This window comes from Mchenga conophoros, linkage group LG8 (genome assembly GCF_057382185.1).
Source record: "Mchenga conophoros isolate Kocher_MC1m ecotype Shallow Benthic linkage group LG8, M_conophoros_male_GT1.1, whole genome shotgun sequence".
NCBI classification, from domain to species: Eukaryota; Metazoa; Chordata; class Actinopteri; order Cichliformes; family Cichlidae; genus Mchenga; species Mchenga conophoros.
Window position 1 is genome coordinate 16001829 of NC_140533.1, and position 24099 is coordinate 16025927.

Sequence of the window (24099 nt, forward strand, 5' to 3'; positions counted from 1 at the left end):
AGGTGGCGGTGTCTGCATTTGTATATATTATACATCAAAGAAATACAACGAAGACGCTGTACCGGAAATAGCGCCTGGTCTGCAGTGGCTTTAACCGGATGTAGAAATTTCAAGATGGAGGTGGACGGAATTGATCATGTAGGTGTATTTTTTTTCCTGCCGCTTTGTTGCTTTTATGACTGCCATGCGAAGGAAACGTTTCTGTTTTGCTGTGGGTCTAATAGATTATTCAAAATCGGTTGTTTGAGGGAAGGATGCGGGACTTCAGTGTAAAAACGGAAACGTCACTTCATTGAAAGCAGCGATTGTGCCGGTTTGCTGTCTCATTGTAGCTAACCCAGCTAGCTTCTCACGATGACTGGCAGCGAGGTGCGGACAGTTTATTCTATTCTTAGCTTTTTTGACCACACAGGGGTGCTTATTTCAGCATATTATGAGAGAGATATATCTGAGTTTATTATATGGGAAACGCCAAGCGTTACTTTATTAATATACGTGCACGTCTGTACGTAAGCTAACTGATGTTAGTTTGCTAATGAACTGTAATTGTTGGGAGAAAGTTAGCATCACACACTTTAACGCTTATTGTTACATAGGTTGGTTTTTTTTGTTTGTGTTTTTAATTCCTTGCCTAAAAGATATTTCCTGTGTTGGTGCTACAGGTTAGGCCTAATGGCTAATGTAAACAGTGGTCAATTTCAACCAGTTCAGTCCACCAATTTAATCAATGAAAATTGGACAAATGTGCATTTCTATTCTTCTTCTATAATATTAGATAATGGCAAGCTCGACATACACTATTTACTGATAAATGTTGTGTACTTTGCATTGTCCAACATAAGATCCTCTCATCGGGCATGTACGTTGGACTTTTCGGGACCACAAAAAGCTAATGTAGATGATTTATATGCTGCTGGGTTAATCTAAAATAATGTTCGCGGGAAAATTTTTACAGTTCTTCAGTATTTTTACAGCATAAGTCTGTAGGCTGCTATATAATTGGTATCTTAATCTTTAATTTTAAATGTAGTGGCGTAAATGCTATAGTAAGAAAAAGAGACGTAGTTTGCATCCTTCAGGAGATATCTGCCTAACTAAAACTGTATGCATAGAGGCTGCTTCATATTGAGGGTATACAGAGTACACAGTGACGTCTCTGCATTGCGTTTTGGCTGGAGCCTATTCCAGCTGTCATAGGGCCAGTGGCAGGGTACATCATGGACAGGTCGCCAGTCTTTTGCAGGGCTAATTCATATATACAACTATTCGTGCTCACATTCACACCGTCACCAATTAATCTTACACCACCTTGGACTGGATTCAAACCCAGAACCTTCCTGCTGTGATACAGCAGTGTTAACCACCATACCACACTTGATGGACGACTTTTAAGTTGGAAATGGGGACTAAAGGAAAAGCACTTCTCATCAGTGAGAATTCATTTGACCCAGTTTGCTGTTTTTTTGCTATCAAAATCATCATCACTAACACAAATTGGCAGGCAGCATAGCAATCAACTGGCCAACATACTTTCTTATCTTAAAACAAGAATGAAACAAAATTGATGGCTTATGAACGCAGTCATTGATTAATGCATATTTAACCTCCTAAGACCCGAACTCTTCCACAGCATGCATTTTTAATTTCTTTTTGATATTTGGGCTGATTGGGACCCGATGGATGTAAAAATAAAGAATTACCAGAATTTTTTTTTTTTTTACCTAATTTTTGTTTCTAAGAAAAATGAGAGCCACATATGAGGATATTCCTTTAAAATTTCAATAGAACAGTGGCAGTATTATGTCCTCGTAAGTGGATATCAGGCCCTTGTGGAGCAAAATTGACTATTTTGGTCTAAATAACCCAAAATGTGATGTCCACATATGTGGATGCCAGGTCCTAGGAGATTAAATATGCCATATTTAAATGTTCAAGAGCTCACTGTGAAGAAGTTGCACCATGTTGCAATGTGTTTCTTTAGCAGATGGAGATGGGGGAGAGTAAAGGTGGATCAGGTCTGCGGCAGTACTACTTATCTAAGATAGAAGAGTTGCAGGTGAGGAAATGAAAAATCATTTTTGTTTTTGTTGCTTTTTAACGCATGCTCGCCCATCATGCCTGACCTGCTTTTTTTTTTTTTTTTTTTTTACTTCATAGTTGACTGTGAACGAGAAGAGTCAGAATCTCAGACGTCTGCAGGCACAGAGAAATGAGCTCAATGCCAAAGGTATGGTGCTTTATCTTCCTGCCACATTACATGGAATTGTGTCATTCTGATGTACACAGTCAGACATTTCCTTTGTTACTTTGGTCTCAGTGCGTCTCCTTCGTGAGGAGCTGCAGCTACTACAGGAACAGGGATCCTACGTGGGAGAGGTGGTGAGGGTCATGGACAAAAAGAAAGTGCTAGTTAAGGTATGCTGTGTACATTCACCATGCAGCATCCTTCTTTTTGAATCAGTCGTGGACAGTTTAAATTTATGTCTGTTCATCATTTTCAGGTGCATCCAGAGGGAAAGTTTGTGGTGGATGTGGACAAAAACATTGACATCAATGATGTGAGTATTATAAAAGCTGAGTCCATTTGTAATATTTACTGTAAAGTATGATGGAGCTAAACGAGAAAAAAATGCATTTTACTCATTAAAATAAGTACTAGGAATCAGGAAACCTAAACTGTTCTGTTATTATTTCTGTCAAATTGCCACTAGGTGACTCCAAACTGTCGTGTAGCTCTGCGTAATGACAGCTACACCTTGCACAAGATCCTTCCTAACAAGGTGGACCCTCTGGTGTCCCTCATGATGGTGGAGAAGGTGCCGGACTCCACCTATGAAATGATTGGCGGCCTGGATAAGCAGATCAAGGAGATCAAAGAAGTGATTGAGCTGCCCGTCAAACACCCTGAGCTGTTCGAGGCTTTAGGCATTGCCCAGCCCAAGGTGGGTATTTGACAAGAGAGCCGATGGTACGAATTTCAGAAGTTTCTCTTAGGGTTTTATATTTATATCTTTGACACATTTTCTCGTCTTGTTGCCTGCCCATCATTCATTTCAGTCCTAAAACATGAAAAGCAAAGAGAGGGGGGAAAAAGATAATTTGATTAAATTGGTTAACTAAAGCTACACTTGTTGCATCTGTGTAGGTGGTTCAGATTTTCCTTTGTGCTTGCAGGGTGTGCTGCTCTATGGCCCCCCAGGTACAGGGAAGACCCTCCTTGCCAGAGCTGTGGCCCATCACACTGACTGCACCTTCATCAGGGTGTCTGGATCAGAGCTGGTCCAGAAATTTATCGGAGAGGGTGCGTGCCTTTTCTTTCCTGTACACTGGGATCGAATTGATCCCCATGTTTTTAATAACTGGTTTTGGTTGATCTCTCCCTGGCTTTCCGCAGGTGCCCGTATGGTGCGAGAACTCTTTGTCATGGCAAGAGAGCATGCTCCGTCCATCATCTTCATGGATGAGATAGACTCCATCGGCTCATCTCGGCTGGAGGGAGGCTCAGGCGGGGACAGTGAGGTGCAGAGGACGATGCTGGAGCTGCTCAATCAGCTGGATGGCTTCGAGGCAACCAAGAACATCAAGGTACTGCAGAGGATCACTGTGTAGTCTCATATCCTTACTATGAACACTGAGGTGTAGTGTTATGTGCACAGGACAGCCTCTTAATACATGCGTCACTGATGACGTTTCGGCTTGCTGTATAGGTTCTTTATTCATAAATGATATTTTGTGGTACAACTGGTATTTATTTATATACCAGCATCACCTAAAGTTGCTGATGACTACAGAAGACCTTTATAATATTTTGAAACAAGTAATGCTGCATTTGTTAAATAAATGCTCATGAGTGCCAAACATGGGAGTTAAAGTATTAAATAACCCCAATTATTCAAATATACTTAATAGTATGTCGTCCATCTCTGCAGGTCATCATGGCCACTAACCGTATTGACATCTTGGACTCAGCTCTGCTCCGGCCAGGCAGGATTGACAGGAAGATCGAGTTTCCGCCTCCCAATGAAGAGGTAGTTAATCGTTTAGCGTGTTTACTCAAACATGCTGAGTTTTTTGTATCTAAGCACACTTAATTATGCGCCCACAGGCCCGTCTGGATATCCTGAAGATCCACTCCAGGAAGATGAATCTGACTCGCGGCATTAACCTGAGGAAGATTGCAGAGTTGATGCCCGGAGCTTCTGGTGCTGAGGTTAAGGTAAGAATTAACCTGCTAAATGGAAGCTGCGTTAGATGAGGAACTACATCATTAAATTTCCCCTACTGCATTTGTGTATTATATAGGGCGTCTGCACAGAGGCAGGGATGTATGCTCTGAGAGAACGGAGAGTGCACGTCACTCAGGAGGACTTTGAGATGGCGGTGGCAAAGGTCAGTATAACCTAAAGCTAATTTTTGAATGCAGTGTTCACGTCTTGCACTATACTAACACAGTTTTACTTTATCAGGTCATGCAGAAAGACAGTGAGAAGAACATGTCCATCAAGAAGCTTTGGAAGTAAAAGGCCTTGTGTATTCTAGCACACAATGCAACCACATATGTATATTTCCCTTTTGTTTATGGTTTATAATTGTTTCATGAGTGTGATCAGTCAGTAAAATAGTTTCCCCAATAAACAGAGTTGGTCTTGTTTTATTTCTCAAGCAAATGTAGACAAATTCAACCCACTTCACTAAACTCAAACTTTTGTCAAAGCAAAATCAGTCATATGGTCTTCAGATTTCTGCTTTACAGTTAACATATTCAGTATGGCACTTCACATTATAGCTGCTGTTATAATAGGGGGCTTACATAGCTGACCACACTGAGTGCAGATGTTTTTGACAATAAGTTGCTGTAGGAACTTTGTCCTGCATGCTTGTACTACATACCTTTCTCATAAAGCCACTGCACTATCAGGATATACGGTATGTACACCAGCACTGACTACTGTGGTCATTCTATGCTGACCACTCTGCAACAGGCCTGTTGGATGTTCTTTTACAGTGACTCACATACTCATTTGTGGAATGGTTACACGGCAGTAAAACACTGGATCAGTCCAAATGCTCAGCACCTTCAGAGGCACGCCACAGTTCTGTCCTCTTTTTCTATTTGGAAGGTCAGCTGGCTAGCGCCTCACCCAGGACGCAGGCACCCACTGTGGCTCCATCTGTACTTTTTCCAATACAACCTGGAGCTCTGCTAAGGCACTAGCTGGATCTTCCTTTACCAACACGTAGTCGACCCAGTGGCCGTAGCATTCGTCCATTTGCTCTGCCGACTGCTTCATTTCCTGCAAGTCATCGTCCTGAGAGGAAGAGAGACAAGTGTTTAGCTGCTAATACACTCTGCTAGAGAACCACTGAAGTTAAACTAATGACCATATGGAATTTCTCTATTCTTACTCAGTACCCTTCAGAGCTGACATGCAGATATTGTCAAAATGTGACCTTTTGAACGTGGCACGATTTTTGGTACCAGACAAGCTGGGAAACTGCTGATCTACTGAAACCATCTCTCAGAATTTGGCATAAACAACATGAAAGCATGGATCCAGCCCATCTTCAGGCTGTTGTTGGTGTGGGGGGGATATTATCTTGGCATCTTTAAATGCCACAGCCCACCTGAGTATTGTTGCTGACCACGTCCATCTGTTAAAGACCACAGTGTCATCATCTTTTGTTGGCTGCTTCCAACAGGATAGCATACCATACTATGACACAGCTCATTCACTTCACTGTATTCAAATGACCTTCACAGACACCAACATATTTGGCTGTGTGTTTGTACAACTAAGTAACTTTAACTTTTTAAGCAGTTTATATTAAACATAAAATACTCACACACTGAGTTTAAATGCATGCCATGTGAAGAAAAGCTTTATTTACAGAGGTTCAATCAGCCTTTTGATATGGTTCCTTTCTCAACAAAACAAACAATGCAAGATTACCTTAACCTGAACTAAGCCTTTTTAAGCTTCATTTATATTCCACCATCAATTAATAAGCCCAGAAAGTGTACTGCACGTCTGGCAGGTTTGATGTGGGATCACTCACCGTGACCGCTACGCTGAGTGAGGAAGAGGAGCCAAACTGCTTTCCCTGACCATCACCGATGCGAGGCCTTACAAAGATGACATATGGTTTGAACTCAGCGGTGCGGAGAGTCTTCAATGCCTGAATGTGATAAGACCAATCAGCCATTTACAAACTCCCATATAAAAATCCCACAGAGCTTTTTCTATGCTGAGAAGATATACTGCACAAACAGAAGACCATATAAAGTCAAATCAATGTCTAAGTATAAAAGACTGCACAATTATCAGAGAGGATATTCTTTTTGAAGCAAACAGAAACAGCCTGTGAGCCACTAAAAATGTTAAAATAAACACATTTTTGATGATTTATTATTGGTTTTATGTTGGCAGACAGTTGCACAAAATAAGGTGAAAAGTCAGTTTGCCTGATATGCATTTCTATCTCCTGTATAGGCTCCGGAAAGCTTCACAGGTCTGGACGCAGGCAACAGATCAATCCAATTTCATTTGAAAATACCATAATATGAAATGTATTCCAATATTGCACATATTACACATGTATATGGCACGATGTGGCCAATATGCAACCTGCTGTCTTTACTTCTTTTAAAGAAGAAGGCACTTTTACATTGACACAGAGGAAATTCGATTTAAATGAGAAGTGTATTTGGTTGGCAGTGCCACCTACCATAATTTTTAAAAACACTTACCTCTGGCTGCACATCCACCAGACAGACCTTGTTCTGATCCAAAACTCTGTGAATGGAGTCCAAACTGGTGCCATAGAGATTCTCTTTATACTCGCCGTACTCAATAAACCTGCAGAAACACATCATCACCACTAACAAGTTAATTTAATTAACTAAAATGCTGAAACGCTTCAATTAACCCTTTTGTGTTCTAAAATTTTTTTGCACTTCATCAGAAAACATTGTTCCCAGCACTCACTTGCCATTCTGGATGTCTGCCTCAAAAGCAGCTTTACTGATGAAGTGGTACTCCACTCCTTCTCTCTCATGACTCTTCCTGGCTCGAGTGGTGTCTTCAGGGCGCCGTTGGTCAGCAGAAAGCGCAAGTTGGAAAATAAGACACAAGATACTGGATGCTTGTATGTTTCTGGATATCTCATTAAGCTCGATACTGATTACATTAAAAAGCAGTGCGTTTACTGTAAAATCAACTTGCAAAGAGATACTTGTCTCAGTCGGTACCAATCCTATTTTTTATGTTTTGCCAGTGAGTTATTAAAAGGTGAACATCTTTCCAACTACACCAAAGTCTGCAACTCCCTGTCACAGACATCAACAAGCTCCATGTATGACTCGTTTATTTTGGCGTGTTTTAAAGTCTCTCGTACTGAATCGTCACAGTAGTTAAACTGGGGAAAACAGCAGCTATGATGGTGACGTTAAATGATTCACCGTCTCACAGTCTGCCTGTGCAGAGATTAGATGCACACACCTCCCTTGAATTAGGCAGTGGGTTGCTAGGTTGGTGCGACAGACGGGTTTGGAAACATTGAAGGAACAGCTGTTGTGAAATGGCGTCATAACTAACAAAACTGAATTGGAATGGTATGTGGTGTGTGGATTGTTTGTTTAATAATCTGGAAACTCGTGTAATATTTTGAGGGTCACGCAAATTATGGGAGTTTCCTGAGAGAAATGTAAAGGTTGAGTGCGTTTGCAGGTACGAAGTGCCAAAGAACAAAGTGCCTTATACTCACTCGAAAGCTCTTTTACTTCACTCTTATGAATTCAGTGCAAACACTTACAGTCAATTAGAAAAGATAAACAACACTTACGAGGCACAGCCAAACCGTACCGCCGCAGATTCTCAGCAATCACCTTCTGTTTGAGCTCAGCGATCCGTGCTCCAAGTGAACCTATGACCATACAAACAGCATAGCTAGTTTATATAAGATGATCATGAACTTGGAACATGTGTGTATAGATCTGGCCAAAAGTTCACTCATTGTGGGCATGAATAACATGGTAGTTTGGAGTTTTTAATGATTTCTTTGAACTGTTCTTTTTCCAGGATGAAATGATTGTACAGCATACATCTGTAATCTCTTAAAGAAAATCCCAAGAAGTTTGTGCACAAGTTTGAATCTTTTTGGATTTTCTCACAGGGCAAAATTTATACATTGATATACACACTAATATTTGGATTTTTAAATTTGAAAGGCTAAAGTTGATTTAAATTGGCTGGTTTTGAGCGTACTTTCAATGGGGTTAAGGTCGTGTTTTTTTCGACGGCCGGTTCACAATCATATTAGCCTGCTTTATCCATTCCAAAACATCCAGTTGTGCCCAAGTTTCAGTTGTCTAGCTGTTTTTCTGATTCTAATTCGAAGGTAGTCTTCCTCCACGATTCCATACGCTTTGTGTAACGTACCAACATTACAAACAAACAGCCCCAGAGCATGATGCTACCTCCACCAGTGTTCTCAGGTTTGAAAACCTCAGCATTACTTGTCCAAACATACCAACGGTCATTACTGCCATAAAGCTCAATATTGGTCTCATCTAACCATGAAACTCTTGTCCATAAGGCATTTGCTTTATCCATAAAGTCCACAAAGAGTTTGATGAAGTCAATTTTGGAACAGAGGCTTCGTCCTTGGTCGGCGCTCTCAGTTCATAGTGATGTAAAACTCACTCCACTGTGACGCTGCTATTCCAGCAGTTTCCACTTCATGACAGGTTTGACTCCTGGTGGTTCCTGAACATCCTAAAGAATTTTGAGGATGACTTCACCGTGTCAAGTTAAAATACTATTTTAACATTGTAAACACAGATTTGAGTTTATGCACATATAGAACAGTTAAATTAAAATCCCAAAAGTACCATGACATTCATAACCCGTGATGCCTGTATCTGAATTTCTCATCACAACTGTAGTTTCATCGCTGTTAAAATTCACTCCAATTGACGAACCTATGAGTGTTATAAGGCGAGGTCTCTCTCCAGGACGTGGAAAATATTGTGCGACTTCCTCGTAAATCAGGAACTCTGTGTGATTGGCGTCAGGAGTGTGCGCTTCACCAGGAGAACCCTGGCGATCTTTCCTGTAGCGGAAACTTCTGCGTAGGCTAGCTGTTAGAGACATGAAGGTAGCCTTAGGGTACATATGCTACTGCACTGATCCACACTTATACAAATCCAATAAATACACCAAAATCCTGCCCATGTATTGCAGATCGCTCTGCCACTTTGATATTAAGAAACAGGTTTGAGGTAGCTGAAAATCGCATGTCAAAACAGTATCACACAAGACACACACAGTGGACAACACCATTAGATATCAGTAAGAGTACCTGAGTAAAAATCCCATGAGAAAGCATGGCCACAGAAGGCAGGGGCTGCCTTACTCTTGGGAGAAACTACAACTTATATTAGACCATTGAGTAAAGCAACTTAAGTTTTATTTTATTATTTCTTTTCAAACAGAATAAAACGATCAGAAGCCATGCATGCTGTGTCTAACTTCTTAAAGCACAGGGTAATCACTGTCAGCATGACGCATGATGACGGGCCATTTGCAGCACATTGAGATGGCATGAGGCGCCACACGAACACTGAGAAGCTCGATGGCTGTAGCACACAGGGCAAAAAGCCTGCCAGTCTAATCATACCCTGACAGGCTATATTTATATTAAAATTTGTTTGTTTTTACAGAGGAAAAAAAAAAATCTAAGCTCATGGTGGCACTACAGAAACTTGAGTTCCTAAAGTTGTTTACATCCTATCCTAAGCGGAACATGGGGATGTGCAGTAAACCCGATGGCAATCCATCAGGAAGTTGCTGAGGTGTTTCATTTAAAAACCACAAAAAATGGTTATAGTACTGGGTGACCAGGTTTCCCCATTCATGTGTTACTGCTCATCAATCATTTTCTTCTCTGGCTCCAATTTCCAAAAGTCAACACTGCCCAAGTGCAGTTTCACATGTCACTGTATTACCATCAATGCCACACTCAATGAGAAACTCACTTCAGTTATTGGCACAATATGATGGAAAAGACCACGAAAAAACAAAACACACATAAAAACTGCGTAACTACAACTACAATTACACTACAGTGATATGAGAGACTGAAACACTGAGCTTTTATGCAGTTTCTGGTTACTGTTCAGTTCTGCACAGACAAGAATATGATGTTAAGTACCACAGTACAAGTGAGAATCAGTAGAAATGTTTGCTCAAAAAATGCTGATCCCTGCTGATAATCAAAGAAAAGTTGGGTAGTTTTAGTTCATTAGGTGAACTAAAAAGGATCAATTAGAAAAGTGGAATAAACAACTTTAAGACTCCACTATTGGACCATAAAAATGATATTCTTTATGGTGAAACAAAGTTTTTAAATAGGACTCAATGCAATCTGTGAAAAAACTAAATACACCCCATAATTCAGTACATCGACTCTTCTTTTTCAGCCATTCTGCTGTAGTTTTGCTGCTGGACTTCAGTGTCCTGTTGTGTGACCAAATTTGTGCCAAGCTTTTGCTGCTGGACAGACAGCCTCACATTTGACTCTGGAATACACACGGAGGAGTTTATGGTCGACTCAATGACTGCAATGAGTTTGATACATGAACATTTTACACTACCTCTCAGCATTAGTATCCCATATTATCTCATACAAACATACCCTTTTGCCCCATGTTTAGTTTGTTGGAAACTGGTCACCCTAGTTGCCACTACAGGAATGTCTAAATGAAATCACACTACATTAAGGCAGCTGTAGAGATAATTCAGCTCTAGCGGACAGATGGGTGTGGACATGGTTTAGGGGAGGAAGGAAAAAAAAGAAAAAAAAAAAGAAGGTCAAAATGGTGTGAACAAACACCCACTGAAGCACAGTCACATCCTGGAAGCCTGGCCAACCTACTGGTGAGAATTTCTTGTGTAGTGGTCACACACGTGGACTGTTTTCTGTTTGACGGTTATCTGGCCTAACCCTCAATAATCAATGAAGCAACCAAAGCAATCCAGTCTCACACAATCTGAGGAATAATATACACACTCGAAAAGAAAAAGCTTAGCACACAGACTGAGCGAAAGATGTGATGTTGCAGTGATTAACATAAACTCACTGATTGTGCTTGCTCACCTATGTCCTTTCCATTCACAGCACTCTTATTGTCACAGTCTTCTGTTGGATGGCAATCGGGAAGAGAAGACAGGGTAAGAGGAGGGAGGAGGTGTTGGGGGTACTTTAACGTGAGAACACAGCAGGTTAGGAGAGGATTTGTGGCAATTAAAGAAACTGTAAAGGCAAAACATGACACAGTGTGGATGGGGAGGAGGAAAGTGACCAAAATTTGTGTTTCAGATGGGTCGATGAGAATTTCATACAGAAATTCAGGCAAGAAAAACATGGAGCCAGTCCAAACTGGGGATGAGAGATGGTTGCTAAAATGAGGGGTTTTCTACGTACCTCTATCGGCCCGTTCATCTGAAGTTAGCAAAGCAAGGAATAATACACAGTATCACTGTAGAGTGTGACATAGACTATTCAGCGACCCCTAGTGTACATTCAGCTCTCTCAAATTCACAATGCAGTCTCATAACTGTCACTGTATCCATGCTTGGAGATCCTCAACCATCTTCTTTCTCTACTGGAAAGACTTTAATTTTTTTTTTAAAATTAAGAATAACTGGATAATCAGATTTTTAAAGGAGAGAAACCATTTTACTACTGCATCTTTTTGTAGATGCAAGAAAAGGACTTGCATCATTTCATCTTTTAAATTGGATTTAGGAAATTAAAGTGATGGATTATGCATTTCCCCCCCTCAGAGATTAATCTTTGATCCCCTCCTTCTCTTTATAATCTCTCTTTTAGGACCTCCTTGGATAGATTAGACCCACAACAGAAGATGTGTGTTGAGATCTAAGAGTCTAAAACATTTGCGCTTGTATATAGTAAGTAATGCTTACATGTGGGAGCTTTTGGGGAAATGGGAGCAGATACGGAACCCATTTTCATCCTGTATCTCAGTCGCCTGGGAAGAAAAACAAACATTTTCAAAAATGTATTACTGATTTAAAAAAAAAAAAAAAAAAAAAGGCAGCTTTTTAACATCTGATACACAGACTTGATGCAAGCTACCTCTCCTGAAACTGCACTGAAGGGATGAGGGCAGCACGCAGGTTACAGTCGCCCACCCTCTTGGCCTGCCACCAGGTGGGGTCTTCCTGGCTAACAACCTGAAGAACGTCACCCCGTTTAAAGGGGAGTCCTGCCTCTTGGCACGGGGTTGCTTTGTCCTCAAAAGGTGTGTAATCAAATAAAGCTCGGATGTAGACCTTTAAAAAGGAGGAATATTCTGTTAAAAACTTTATCATCTCTGTATTTATTTAACTTTATTCATTATATACAGAAAAGTGTAAGATACTTTGGTGAATACACATATAGCGCTGTGCAAAAGTCTTGAGCCACTTGTCAGTGTGTCTACACCTAACAGACGACTAAGCCAATAACAATTTTAAACTGTATCTTTAGACACTTTGTTACTATCAGCCTGACACAGATCCAAGATCCAGCTGAGATCTGACACAGGCTGAAGCAACAACTGGTCGCTGAAGCCTCATCAGGCTTTTATTCCAAGGAAAGAAAGCTGAAAATGGACTGGAGAAAAAGAAAATCTGTGGCAACAGGTCATATGGAGTAATGAACCCTAATTACATTTTTGATTCCAATCGTTATCAGTTTGCACAAAAGAGACCAGGAGAGATACAACAGTGAGTGGAGGCTCTGTCATGGTTTGGGGTATTTATTTTATTTTTTAAATGAGGGGTGGATCATGACATTTATTTTTATTTTTTTCCACAGTTCTGTAATTCTGCAAGTTGCACAATCAAACATTTGCTCATACGCAACACTAAAGGGCAAGGTAAAGAAAAGTAAAGTGGATACATGTGAATAAACCTTGATGAAGGGCTGAGTGGTTGTGACCGTCCATAAGAAAAGCCTGCGTACTCACGCAGCAAGCATTCCTAACCTTGCTTTCTTTCATTTTATCGTCATCTGCAACAGCTGGGATGATTTTCAGTGTGATGGAGCCTTGTGATTGGGACTAAAAAAAAACAACAACAACAGAGCACCACAATGATCGGCTGCCAGCTACAAATATCATAGTATCTGAACTAGTCCGATTCCACATTTATTACCAGTATCTGACTAATTTCATCTGGCCTTTTGTGGGTTATCAGGTTTCCGTTGACCTCTCGAAGCTCATCCCCTACATGCACCAGACCTGGAAACACAAGCACAGCACGCAGGGGGAATACAGCTAAAGAAATGCCCAATTCTTAGAATACAAACCTGAAATGTGAACAAAAGACGATTTTGTGTTGCCAGTATGTCGATAACATTACTATGGCAACATCCAGACGCAAACCTAGTTTATATTCTCAAAATATGCAATCTCGTGGCACTAATCTCATGGATTTGATTTCTGTTACATTGCGTAACCCTGTGAACTGTAATCTACTGACATCTCTCTCAGTATATCAGTAGTGCTAAGAAGGTCCCACTGGGTAGCGTTAGCATCCACTGTAATAGAGATATTATAATACAATAGTGCTGTTCCATTACGCATTTGATTTTCCACATAAAAAATATCTGGCATTTAAAGTTCAGTAGAAATGTTTTGCAAACTCAGTCTCACCACTCCGGTCAGCTGCGCCTCCCCTCATGATTCGGGCCACAATTACAGCTCCTGTTGCTTCATCTCTCCGAATAGTCGCTCCCTGTTTATACAAGCATGCACATTAATAAATAAGATGTATTCATAGCAAATCTCATCCCAAAGTCACTAAGCTGGCCTAATCCTCCGACTGGAGGAAGAGGCTCCCAATTTGCAGCTAGTTGTAATTGGAAAGATCAATAACTGACTGAAGCTAAATGTCAAAATGGTACGTGAATGAAGAGTCTGATACCCCATCATCAATATTGCCTACTTGTTTGTGCTTCTACTTAAAGTTCATGCAATTTAATGACATTTAAATGCTGTAATTACAGGTTTTCTAATTGCTGCATCAAGCAAAAAATTTGCAGCCCACTTTAGCTTCAATCACTGTTTGCTACTCTGGGTTACATTTTTAGCTTTAAGTAAATCATGTGTTAGTTTGACACTTTAGAAAATGTGATGTACTTATTTCCTTTCCTACTGAGAGCTGGATGAAGAGATAAACACTAATCTCATGTCTGTGTACTCACAGCATGAAGGTGCAGTCAGCAGACAGTTAGCTTAGCTTAACAGTCTTAAATCTGGAAACAGCCAAGCTAACAGTTCCTCCCCTATGGACCAAGTGGTCTGTGAGGCTTTGACAAAACTTCTGAAGGTTATATTTTACACTCAGCCAAAGTCTAATCTACAGCTAGCTGCTTGTTGATATAAAAAGTAGGATCGCATTAGCCGTATATATTTTTTCTGTGGATTTCGTAGACACTCATTCATACTTCAGATTTATCCAAGACTGTTCATTGAAGTTCATTAAAGTAAAATTCTTGAGGACAGGATGAGGTTTTCAAGTTGTACAGTGTAACATTCTTGCATTTACGTAGCACTTTGTTCTTCTTACCGACAAATCAAAGTATTAGTAAGTTATACAACTTATATAAGAGACAGCTGTTGGTTTAATACCCCACTACAACAACTTCCTTAAAAATAGTCTGCTTTGATGATTTTTTTTCTGCTATACTGCAGAGCGTCATTTGCAGCACATCGCCCTCTTTTACCAACGTTTGAAAACCTCTGGACGGAGAAGGAGGCAACCAGTTTAAGAGTCAATAAATATCTGAAAATGACCCGGCTCTGTAATGTCTTCTACAGCCTCCTGTACACAGGTTCTAACTTGTGAATGAAGCAGTGGGTGCCGGCAGGTTGGGGTTGATCTTTTCCACATACGAGTATGACTGCTCCTCTTTATCGATGCCCTTAATAAAGTTGTTTCAAACTCCAATTGAACAGGTTCAAATAAAGATGTTGATTTCACCTTCATAGGAAAATCTAATATCAATCATCAGCACATATTTGATACTCAGTAGGAATATTTCTTTGCTTTTTTGTGCGCGTTTCTTATAATCTGATTTACTGAATCTGTTTCATTTCTCTTTTATTTCATTAGCAGTAGTTTTCAAAAAGCAGGTACTAGTTTAATGAAAAGCCAAACTGCACCCTTAGACACTTACCAGTGGCTCCTTGTTCTTCACCAGCCGAACGATCTTCACAGACTCTTCCTCCAGGTCATCGTCCAGATCGTCTGGGAGTGGTGGCAACACAGGGTCAAATTTTTTTTGAGCCACTGTGTCATGAGCCGATAGCACTGCCTGAATCACAAGCCAAGATTTAGGAGCTTGATCAACAGAGATAAAAGGATCCAGAAAAGTAGGTTACAGCACGTAGGAAACATACCCGATTTCTGGGGAAAAGAAAACTGAGAGAATAAAATGAACGTTCTGATTCCACAGCTATCATCAATTCCCAGAATGCTTCCCAGACAGCCAATAACCTGAGCATAATCACTTGATCAGAGTAATTAGGCAGTCTTGTGTGTGTCTAGGGGATGGGGAAGGGGTGCAGACAGCTCTGACGGTGGTGTTATGTAATAAATGTGGAAAAATCAGAGGTGTGCAGGGCAAAAATACTGTGAAGCAGCATTATTAAAGAGATCAAACCTCAGAAGGAAAGAGAGCAAGGGAGAGGTATGGTCTAGCATTTAACAGCTTCTTTACGCAGGCTGAAAAAGGCTGAGTGTGTGTGTGCGCGTGTACACCTTGAGATGAGGAGTGCTCAAGAGGAGCAACAGTTCTTGCTCATCATCCTCCAGAGGCCCATTCTGAAGCTCTTCTGCTAGCTGGTGATTGAAATCAGAAAATTACTGCTTTAAGTATTTCAAAGTATTCTTCTAGTCACCAGAGAAAATATATATTCACTTCTAATTGCACTTACATCCTTTGCCAAACAGGAGGCACTGTGCAGGACTGGAGTGGGGCTGTGTTTCTCATACTGCTTCAGTTTTTCATGGATCTGGATGTAAAGCAAGAAGCAACAAAACCACAAATGCAGATCATTAATTTTTAATGAAAAACAACAACAACAACAACAACAACAACAACAACCACCATCATATATGATGTGTACCGTTTTATAACCAGCCACTATGTTAGGTAAAGTTGTTCAACTGTTTGTTAACACAAATATCCAATCAGCCAATCACATAGCAGCAGCTCAATGCAGACATGTAGACAAGGTCAAGACAACCCGCTCAGGTCCAAACTGAGCATCACATCGAGAAGGAAATGCGATTTAAGTGACTTTGAACAGGGCATGATTGTTTGTGTCAGACAGGCTGGTCTGAGTATTTCTACTGATCTACCGGGATTTTCCCACACAACCATCTCTAGGGTTTACAGGGAATAGTCAGAAAAAGAGAAAATATCCACTGAGAGGCAGTTCACTGGGTGAAAATGACTTGTTGATGTCAGAGGAGAAGAATCAAACTGCTTCAAGCTGACAGGAAGGAAAAAGTAAGTCACGCAACCACTCATTTAATGGTTCGGTTTTTATATAGCTCTCTTTTGACTATACTTGAGCACTCAAAGTGCTTTACACAACATGTCTGATTCACCTATTCACACACTTTCAGAGTTTTTTTCTGTGCTTTGTGTCCAACATCCAATTGTAGATGGACGGTTTTGGAACAACTCATGGTTCAGCGGTGACCCATGAGTAGATGTCATCTACACCGTAGCAATTAAACTTAATGTGCATGTACAGTAATCCAGCATGTGTGAAAAAAAATAAAAATAAAATGTCTGAATCACAAATACAGTAGTCACTTCTACTCTGATGTATCCACTATACCTTCATGAGGTATCCAATGCTTTTCTCGCTGAAGACATCTTTGAGGAAGACCAGGTCTTCTTTGTGGTTGGCATCAGGGTGAAGCTGAGACGTGAGCAGAGCCAGGATCTCATGCAGCCCTTGAGTATTTAAAAAAAAGAAATCATGCTGTATATTTATGACTGAGTCAAAGAACAATTTCTATCTAGAAATGCATCGTACATAATAACCACCTTCATCAACAAAGAGACTGTATGGATTCTCTCTTTAGCTCACCGATGTTTATAATAATATGCTTTTCCATATCACCCCCCTTTCAAATTCCAACAGTTTATCCACATTAATGTAATAATGCTTTATTCCAGCACATAATTTATTCATAACTACATAAAAAGCTTCAGACCATGAACGAGCCTGAACACATATACCTGTGCTTGCAGATACGATGGGCATGGCTTCAATCATTCAGAGACGGCAGGAGGCTGCGGAGAGGTTGGAGGGGGAGAGAGGAAACAGTTCTCTCAAATAATTCCCTCTTCTGTTTTGTTTTGTTCCTCACATGAGGCCGAGACAGAATCACAGAGAACAACCTGGGATGAAAACAAAGAACACAACATACGGCCATATCAGTGAGGACGCCTCAGAGCGCCATTAAGAAACCCAGGACTCATTGTGAGATTTGTCTCTGTGCACTGCAACTTCATGTACTATTTCTGCATCCAGCACCTGATATTTGGCAGTCATGTGCATGTGACTAAACGCACTGGTTCTGGATCTTTTACTGTGTTATTATCAGAATGTCATTATTTTTAACTCACTGTAAGATTAAACAAGAGAACAAAAACAAACAGATATGCTTCTTTTAAAAAACGTCCCTGGCAACAAACGTCTGGTTGATTGTGAAGCTTACAGAGAGGACAGCGAACTCCACGCAGCACATAATTGGTCATTTAAAACCAATACCCAAATCTGAATACATTTTTCAAAGGGCAGTCCTGCTTTGACAGTGATGAATGGACCCATTACTGCACTCAAGTTCCAGTATAATTAATATTTGCTCTCATTACCGAGGCATAAAGCATTAATTTCATTTCAAACTGTGCGACTGCTCATTTGAAGAGAAGCAAGGTCAGATAATGATACCAGGCACTTTTGTCCAATAGGATTCTTTACCTTGTCACCATGACAACACTATAGTATCAGTGACTGATAAGCTTTTTGCAGTTAAACAGAGCCGTTTCACATTGAGTAATGAAAGTCTTTAATAATGTTGCATTCAGGTCTTTTGTATATTAGAATACTTTTGTCACAATCATTCATGTGCAATCATCATACATGGCTTCCCTTCTCACTGCCAGATACATTTTTAACCACACTCCTCATTAACTGCCAATGAACACATGTGGCTGAAGTGGTGCAAGCTTCACCTGCAAAACCAGCTATTTTTGGATAATCCTGATCAAGGTTGCAGACTAAACAGAATACGTGTTTAGATGGAGAGCTTCTACTTTATTTGCAGGGCATTCAGAAAATTGTCCTTGGGCTGAATATCCTGGCTGTCACAGGCCAAGAAAGAACACACTCTGGAGGCTGCCAATCTATCAACCAGCCGCACTCACATTCACATCTACAGCCAGTGTGGAATAATCTAACATGCATGTCTTTGGAATGGGGGATGAAGCTAAAGCACCTCAAGAGAACTCACTCAAACGCTGGCAGAACATGGATAGATTCGAACCCAGGACCCTCTAGTTGTGAGGTGATAGTGCTAACCACGCCACCTGCTGTCCTGGATAAAGTGGAAGAAAATGAATGAAGCCTTATGTTTAAATGTTTAGATTGGTCCTCATTGACTGATTTTGAAGTGTAAGTAAAGAGTTAAGACGAGTTAAGATGTCATTAATGAATCTTGTTTTAGAGAGCCCAGTAGCTTAGATTTGGCCCAATGTTCATCCTCCAACAGGACAGTTACCAACACAGCTGAGAAACTGCAAGCTATGGGCATTCAATTTGAAATAGCATTGCAGATGTGACATTCAAGTGCCAGATTTCAGTTGTAATGCATCCCTCTTTTCTCACATTTATCCAGTTCAGGATTGTGGGGTGCTAGAACCTATCCAGGCTGTCATAGTGCACCCTGGACAGACCAATTTATCACAGGACTCTGTAGGAGAGGATGAACTTTTAAGATATAGGCCCAGAGTTGTTATTTTTTATTGTTTTATTCCGAGAAAAAACTCTAACCAAGTCTGATCAAACTGGCTGTTTGTTTCCAACAAGATGCCCAAGTTAAGTTTGACAGTTACTTCACAGGCCAGGTAAATCATAATGTTCAGTAGGTAATAAAACAGATTTTTAAGATCAAAATTAATACACACACATATTGGCAGATGTGTTTTTTCCTCTTTCTGACACACAAAACAAACAGATTTCTCTAAAATTTGTTGTGTTTCATCATTTACTCTGCCCAAGCCTGCTCAGATCAGCTGGTTGTTGCCAATAAGGAGGTTGTATAGTGCCCTCTGGTGGACAAACTATGCAATGGCACAGATGACATGACTGAAGGGTGTTTCTCTTTGCTTTTAAATTACTGGCTGTTATAAATACTGGTAATGAATGACCAGAGAGTGGCCATGCAATCCCTAATGCAGCTTGCTGTGAGCACATTCTGCCTTTAGCTTGACCGTCAGGGGGATGAATCCTGCTGAGTCAGATGAGGTTACAGACTTGACAGGTAATCCTTTTGAGAGACTTGAAAAACAATAGTTCTGCGAAACAACCATTCCTTTTTAGTTTTTCCACTTCATTTTTCAACCTGCATCCTGACCTTTTTGTTTTTGATGTTTTCCAGGAGTTTGCGGCAGAGAGTCAGGGGGGAAGTCCAGTCATTAATTCTGACAATGAAAGCAGTTTTCATTACCACTGTCATGTTCTAGTTTTCCTTAAAAGGAAAAATAAAAAATCGATTATTTTAAAAAACCAGACTTTGATACCCAGAAAACTCTCCCTTAATCTAAAAATCAATCTCACCTGACTCACATCCAATCACGAACCCTCGCATTCTTGTCACTTAAAAGGGCAAAAACTGTCGATATAAACCTAATGATGGTCAACCACGACCATGCTGGTAAAACCTTTAATACAAGAAGAAAACTGTATGTCTCTTAATACTGGACTATGCCTTTTCCTCTAGAGCTGTTGGCATCTGTTATTTATTTTAATTAACAGTCCCTATATTAGTGCAGCAGGTGGAGCAGCTATTCCCACAGACCAGCTGCTACATACCTGCTCACCCTCATAACTGCTCCTGGAATTGCTGGCTATGTAGGTGGGAGGCTAAATCTCCCCTCTGAGCTTAGCTCACAGCTGTGGGAGAGACTCATAAAATACCAGGTGAGCAGAGCGCACAGTGTGTATGCAGAGTCTTCACAGTCTCATCCTACACACATTCCTTCATTACCGACAGTGCTGAGAGGCCATGCAGCCGATTGTGTTACAATCAACTCATTCCCATCACATAAACGTATATGAGTAAATCAGCATCTCTATGGAGATGAATAAGGATGTTAGTTAAACAAAGGGCTGTCTTTTTTTAAATCTCTGCACATTTTCTTCACAGCTTGAAAGAATCTCTGTATAAAAGACATTTCTTTGTTGTATAATGCATATTTTCCCATCTACACTGGACTAAAATTTATTCCAGTCATCCAAAGCAGTGTTTAGAAAAATGTCAACCAAGCACGACACAAACTTTCACCTCTCCGCATCACTTTACACCACAGACCGTACAAGAGACAGAGCCCAAACTTCAAAGTCAACCTTTGGATAAGTCTAAATCTAACTCTGGGTTTTCTGTACTACAAAGGTGGTTCACTTCTTACCACGGTAAATCACCATGGTAACTCATGCACTGAACTCAACCTGCCCTGCAGCAGGTTATGTTTCAGATTAGAGATCAGAGGTGTGAAATCACTGCCTACTGACCAATCGATTCTCCAGAAACAGCGTGACCATCTTGAGAAGATTCCTGAGACCTCTGTCGGAGGATAGGAGGGAATTTTCCAGTAGTGTCTAAAGTCTTCATGTTATCCTGATGAGCAGGATAGGACAGATTCTTGGATGCAACTTTATTCCTTAACCCCCCCTCCTGTCACCAGTAAAACAAACAAAAACATTGTATTATTATATAAACATTAATATATGATCCTGCACCTACCTTATCTATAACATTTAATATAACATTAAATGTCTAAATAGATCCAGTTTAGTTTCAGAGCTCTGATGTGCAGCCGTCATGTTAGAAATCAACAGCAGAACTGCTAAAAACAATTTCACAACAGGATTAATACAGGATCTGAAAAACAGTGCACCTGTTTCTACTTGCTGATCTTCAATTAAATTCACATGTAGACCAAGCCTGTATTTAAATTCTGAGTATATTCTTAAAGAATATACTCATTGCTTGCTCTCAGACTGTTAAACACCAATTAACTTAATAAAATACTCTTATCATCAGATTTCCCTTAATGATTCAGCTGTGATTCTGATACGCCTGTTATTTTCACAGTTAGCTTATCTGGCTTTGCTTGTAGGCTTCAAATAGACTAAAATTCTGTAATACAGCAGGTCTTTTCCAGTCTTGCTGACCAAAGCACTTAAAGGTCGAGCATTCATACAGAGATTTGATTCTAAACTAATGTTCAGTACCTTTTCCTTTCACACACACTGTTTGTCTGGAGCATCTGTGTTGCTTTCAATCTGCGTTATGCGTTTCTTCTTGTGTAAAATCAGCCACTGTGATTGGTTAACTGCTGCCAATGTCTTCCCTTTCACATGAACCTGCTCATAGCTAGAATGAGAAACCCTGCGTTAATTTAGCATGTGGATAAGCAGCTTTGTGTGACCGTTTACATTGGTATAAGTGAATCCAGATAATGGAAAGATACCCTGGCTATGTCGAATGTGCTTTGTGGCATGCGGCCCAGGTCTGAAAAGTAAGCTAATTCAAAGCTCAACTTGCTTTCTTTATGACAGCCAGCAGAACAAAAACTGCCTTTTCTGCTAATAAAGAAGCCTAACGCCACACTTATCTTAATATAAGAAAAAGTAGCATAGTTTCTGTTATTTATTTGCTTTCCTGTTACTTTGATGCAGTATGAATGGAGGAAAAGCTGTACAACTTTAGAAAATACAGTTAAGTCTAAAATTTATGCTCTACTTCACTTCTATTCCACTACTTATTCCAGAAGCTGAAAAACAAGTCGATGACTTTGTGCAACATTAGAAAAACATCATCAGAAGTCTATTGGGCCACATTTAAAACAAAAAGAATCATTTTTTTTAAGGTAGAAGAACACTTCTCCGACTTCAATCCCCAACGTATGTGGAGAGGACTCCAGACCATTACAGACTACAGGACCATCGCACCCTTCCCCACATCCTCTGATGTCTCCTTCCTCAACGAGCTCAACTTTTATGCTTGTTTTGCGCAAGGGAATCCAACAACTGCAACTAAAGCAGAAGGGACTCCGGACCACCAACCACTGACTCTCTCCCTCACCGATGTAGGAGCGGTGCTGAGCAGGATTGATGTCCACAAGGCTGCAGGTCCTGATGGCATCCCCAGGCGTGTTCTCAGAGCGTGTTCTGGGGAGCTTGCAGGAGCGCTGACAGATATATTCAACCTGTCCTTGGTCCACGCTGTAGTACCGGCCTGTTTCAAATCTACCTCCACCTCCGTCCCGATTCCCAAACACTCCAAACCATCAAGCCTCCATGACTACCACCCAGTAGCCCTCACCCCCATCACTACAAAGTGCTTAAATCGGCTGGTCCTAGCACACTTCAAATCCTGACTCCCCCTCACCCTGGACCCCCACCAATTCACATACCGTCAAAACAGGAGCACAGGGGATGCAGTCTCCATCGCACTGCACTGTCCTCTCACACCTGGACAATAAAAACACTTACGCCAGGATACCGTTTATAGACTTCAGTTCAGCGTTCAATACAATCCTCCCCTCACAACTCATCAGGAAACTGACAAACCTAGGCATCAGTGGGAACTGATGTGTAAATGGTTACTGGACTTCCTGACCAGCCGGCCCCAACATGTCCAGCTGGATAACCGCTGCTCATCTACCATCACAATTAACACCTTTGTACCACAAGGCTGTGTGATGAGCTCTTTCCTCTACTCCCTCTTCACCCATGACAGCAGACCTGCCGATGGTTCCAACACAATCATTAAGTTTGCAGATGACACCACGGTGATTGGCCTCATCAGTGACAACGATGAGGCCGCCTACAGAGAGGAGGTGGATCGTCTGGCTGAGTGCTGCGACACCAACAACCTGCTGCTCAACACTGAGAAGACCAAGGAGCTCATCGTGGACTACAGGAGGAATGCTGACCCACATCCACCCATCCACATTAAGGGGACGGCTGTGGAGCGTGTGAGCAGCTTCAAGTTCCTGGGAGTCCACATCTCCGAGGATCTCATCTGGACGACCAACTGCTCCAAGCTGGTCAAGAAGGCTCACCAGCGCCTCTTCTTCTTGAGGACTCTGAGGAAGAACCACCTGTCCTCAGACATCCTGGTGAACTTCTACCACTGCACCATCGAGAGCATCCTGACCAACTGTATAACAGTCTGGTACAGGAACTGCTCTGCCTCGGACCGGAAGGCGTTGCAGAGGGTCGTGAAAACCGCCCAGCGCATTGCCGGAGCACCACATCCTGCCATAAATGACATCTACAGGAAGCGGTGTCTGAAAAGAGCTCGGAAAATCATCAAAGACCCCAGTCACCCATCACATGGCCTCTTCAACCTCCTGCCCTCTGGGAGGCGCTACAGGAGCCTCTGGACTAAGACCACCAGGTACCGGAACAGCTTCTTCCCCACAGCTGTCAGACTCCTGAACTCTGCCTCCTGACATCTGACCCACATTAAACTCATGGACTGAACATACACACACCCACCCATAACTGAACACACACACACACACACACACACACACACACACACACACACAGCCAACTGTACCATCATACAGACAATAATAAGATAGACCGAACCACCACTCACAACTGCTAGCACTTTATATAACCTATGTAGAAATTAGTCACATATCTCACTGATCTAAACTGCACTACTGTAAATTCTGTACAGACAATCATTCTGTAAAATAATAATTATA

General features: G+C 41.1%; 2 protein-coding genes across 8 annotated transcripts in view; one reads left to right on the forward strand and one right to left on the reverse strand.

Annotated features, from left to right (window-relative positions):
• On the forward strand, nucleotides 1–4635 carry psmc5 (proteasome 26S subunit, ATPase 5). 4 transcript variants are annotated; one of them, XM_085284561.1, is made up of 12 exons: nucleotides 1–138; nucleotides 1982–2056; nucleotides 2158–2227; nucleotides 2318–2415; nucleotides 2502–2558; nucleotides 2712–2942; nucleotides 3175–3301; nucleotides 3395–3585; nucleotides 3930–4028; nucleotides 4106–4216; nucleotides 4303–4389; nucleotides 4467–4635. In XM_085284561.1, the coding sequence occupies exons 1-12, from the start codon at nucleotides 115–117 to the stop codon at nucleotides 4518–4520; spliced, it is 1224 nt and encodes a 407-aa protein (XP_085140687.1). In that variant the 5' UTR covers nucleotides 1–114; the 3' UTR covers nucleotides 4521–4635. The 4 variants fall into 4 exon arrangements, with proteins under 4 accessions (XP_085140687.1, XP_085140688.1, XP_085140689.1 ...); XM_085284562.1 differs by having other exon boundaries at nucleotides 59–138; nucleotides 1985–2056; XM_085284563.1 differs by lacking the exon at nucleotides 1–138 and adding an exon at nucleotides 174–369.
• The window catches only part of LOC146568494 (MAGUK p55 subfamily member 3-like), a 26543-nt gene continuing 7077 nt past the window's right edge, over nucleotides 4634–24099 (reverse strand). Inside the window, exons 2-20 of one of the 4 annotated variants that reach the window (XM_085284557.1) lie at nucleotides 17329–17490; nucleotides 16922–17040; nucleotides 16007–16084; nucleotides 15831–15911; nucleotides 15247–15384; nucleotides 13721–13802; nucleotides 13221–13306; nucleotides 13052–13126; nucleotides 12160–12356; nucleotides 11988–12052; nucleotides 11485–11502; nucleotides 11158–11199; nucleotides 9361–9426; nucleotides 8981–9139; nucleotides 7843–7923; nucleotides 6987–7080; nucleotides 6749–6857; nucleotides 6058–6177; nucleotides 4634–5309 (exon numbers count right to left, since the gene is read on the reverse strand). In XM_085284557.1, coding sequence (XP_085140683.1) covers nucleotides 5130–5309; nucleotides 6058–6177; nucleotides 6749–6857; nucleotides 6987–7080; nucleotides 7843–7923; nucleotides 8981–9139; nucleotides 9361–9426; nucleotides 11158–11199; nucleotides 11485–11502; nucleotides 11988–12052; nucleotides 12160–12356; nucleotides 13052–13126; nucleotides 13221–13306; nucleotides 13721–13802; nucleotides 15247–15384; nucleotides 15831–15911; nucleotides 16007–16084; nucleotides 16922–17040; nucleotides 17329–17365 — 1827 coding nt within the window. In that variant the 5' untranslated portion in view covers nucleotides 17366–17490 and the 3' untranslated portion in view covers nucleotides 4634–5129. The remainder of the gene's footprint in view (nucleotides 5310–6057; nucleotides 6178–6748; nucleotides 6858–6986; nucleotides 7081–7842; nucleotides 7924–8980; nucleotides 9140–9360; nucleotides 9427–11157; nucleotides 11200–11484; nucleotides 11503–11987; nucleotides 12053–12159; nucleotides 12357–13051; nucleotides 13127–13220; nucleotides 13307–13720; nucleotides 13803–15246; nucleotides 15385–15830; nucleotides 15912–16006; nucleotides 16085–16921; nucleotides 17041–17328; nucleotides 17491–24099) is intronic. The other 3 variants (XM_085284558.1, XM_085284559.1, XM_085284560.1) reach the window with 3 other exon arrangements.

Bases quoted from the DNA above. Each gene is read 5' to 3' on its own strand.
- psmc5 (XM_085284561.1), top strand. From the start codon at position 115: ATGGAGGTGGACGGAATTGATCAT. The intron at 139-1,981 runs GTAGGTGTATTT...GTGTTTCTTTAG, and splicing joins AGGTGGACGGAATTGATCAT to CAGATGGAGATGGGGGAGAG. The intron at 3,586-3,929 runs GTACTGCAGAGG...CCATCTCTGCAG, and splicing joins AGGCAACCAAGAACATCAAG to GTCATCATGGCCACTAACCG.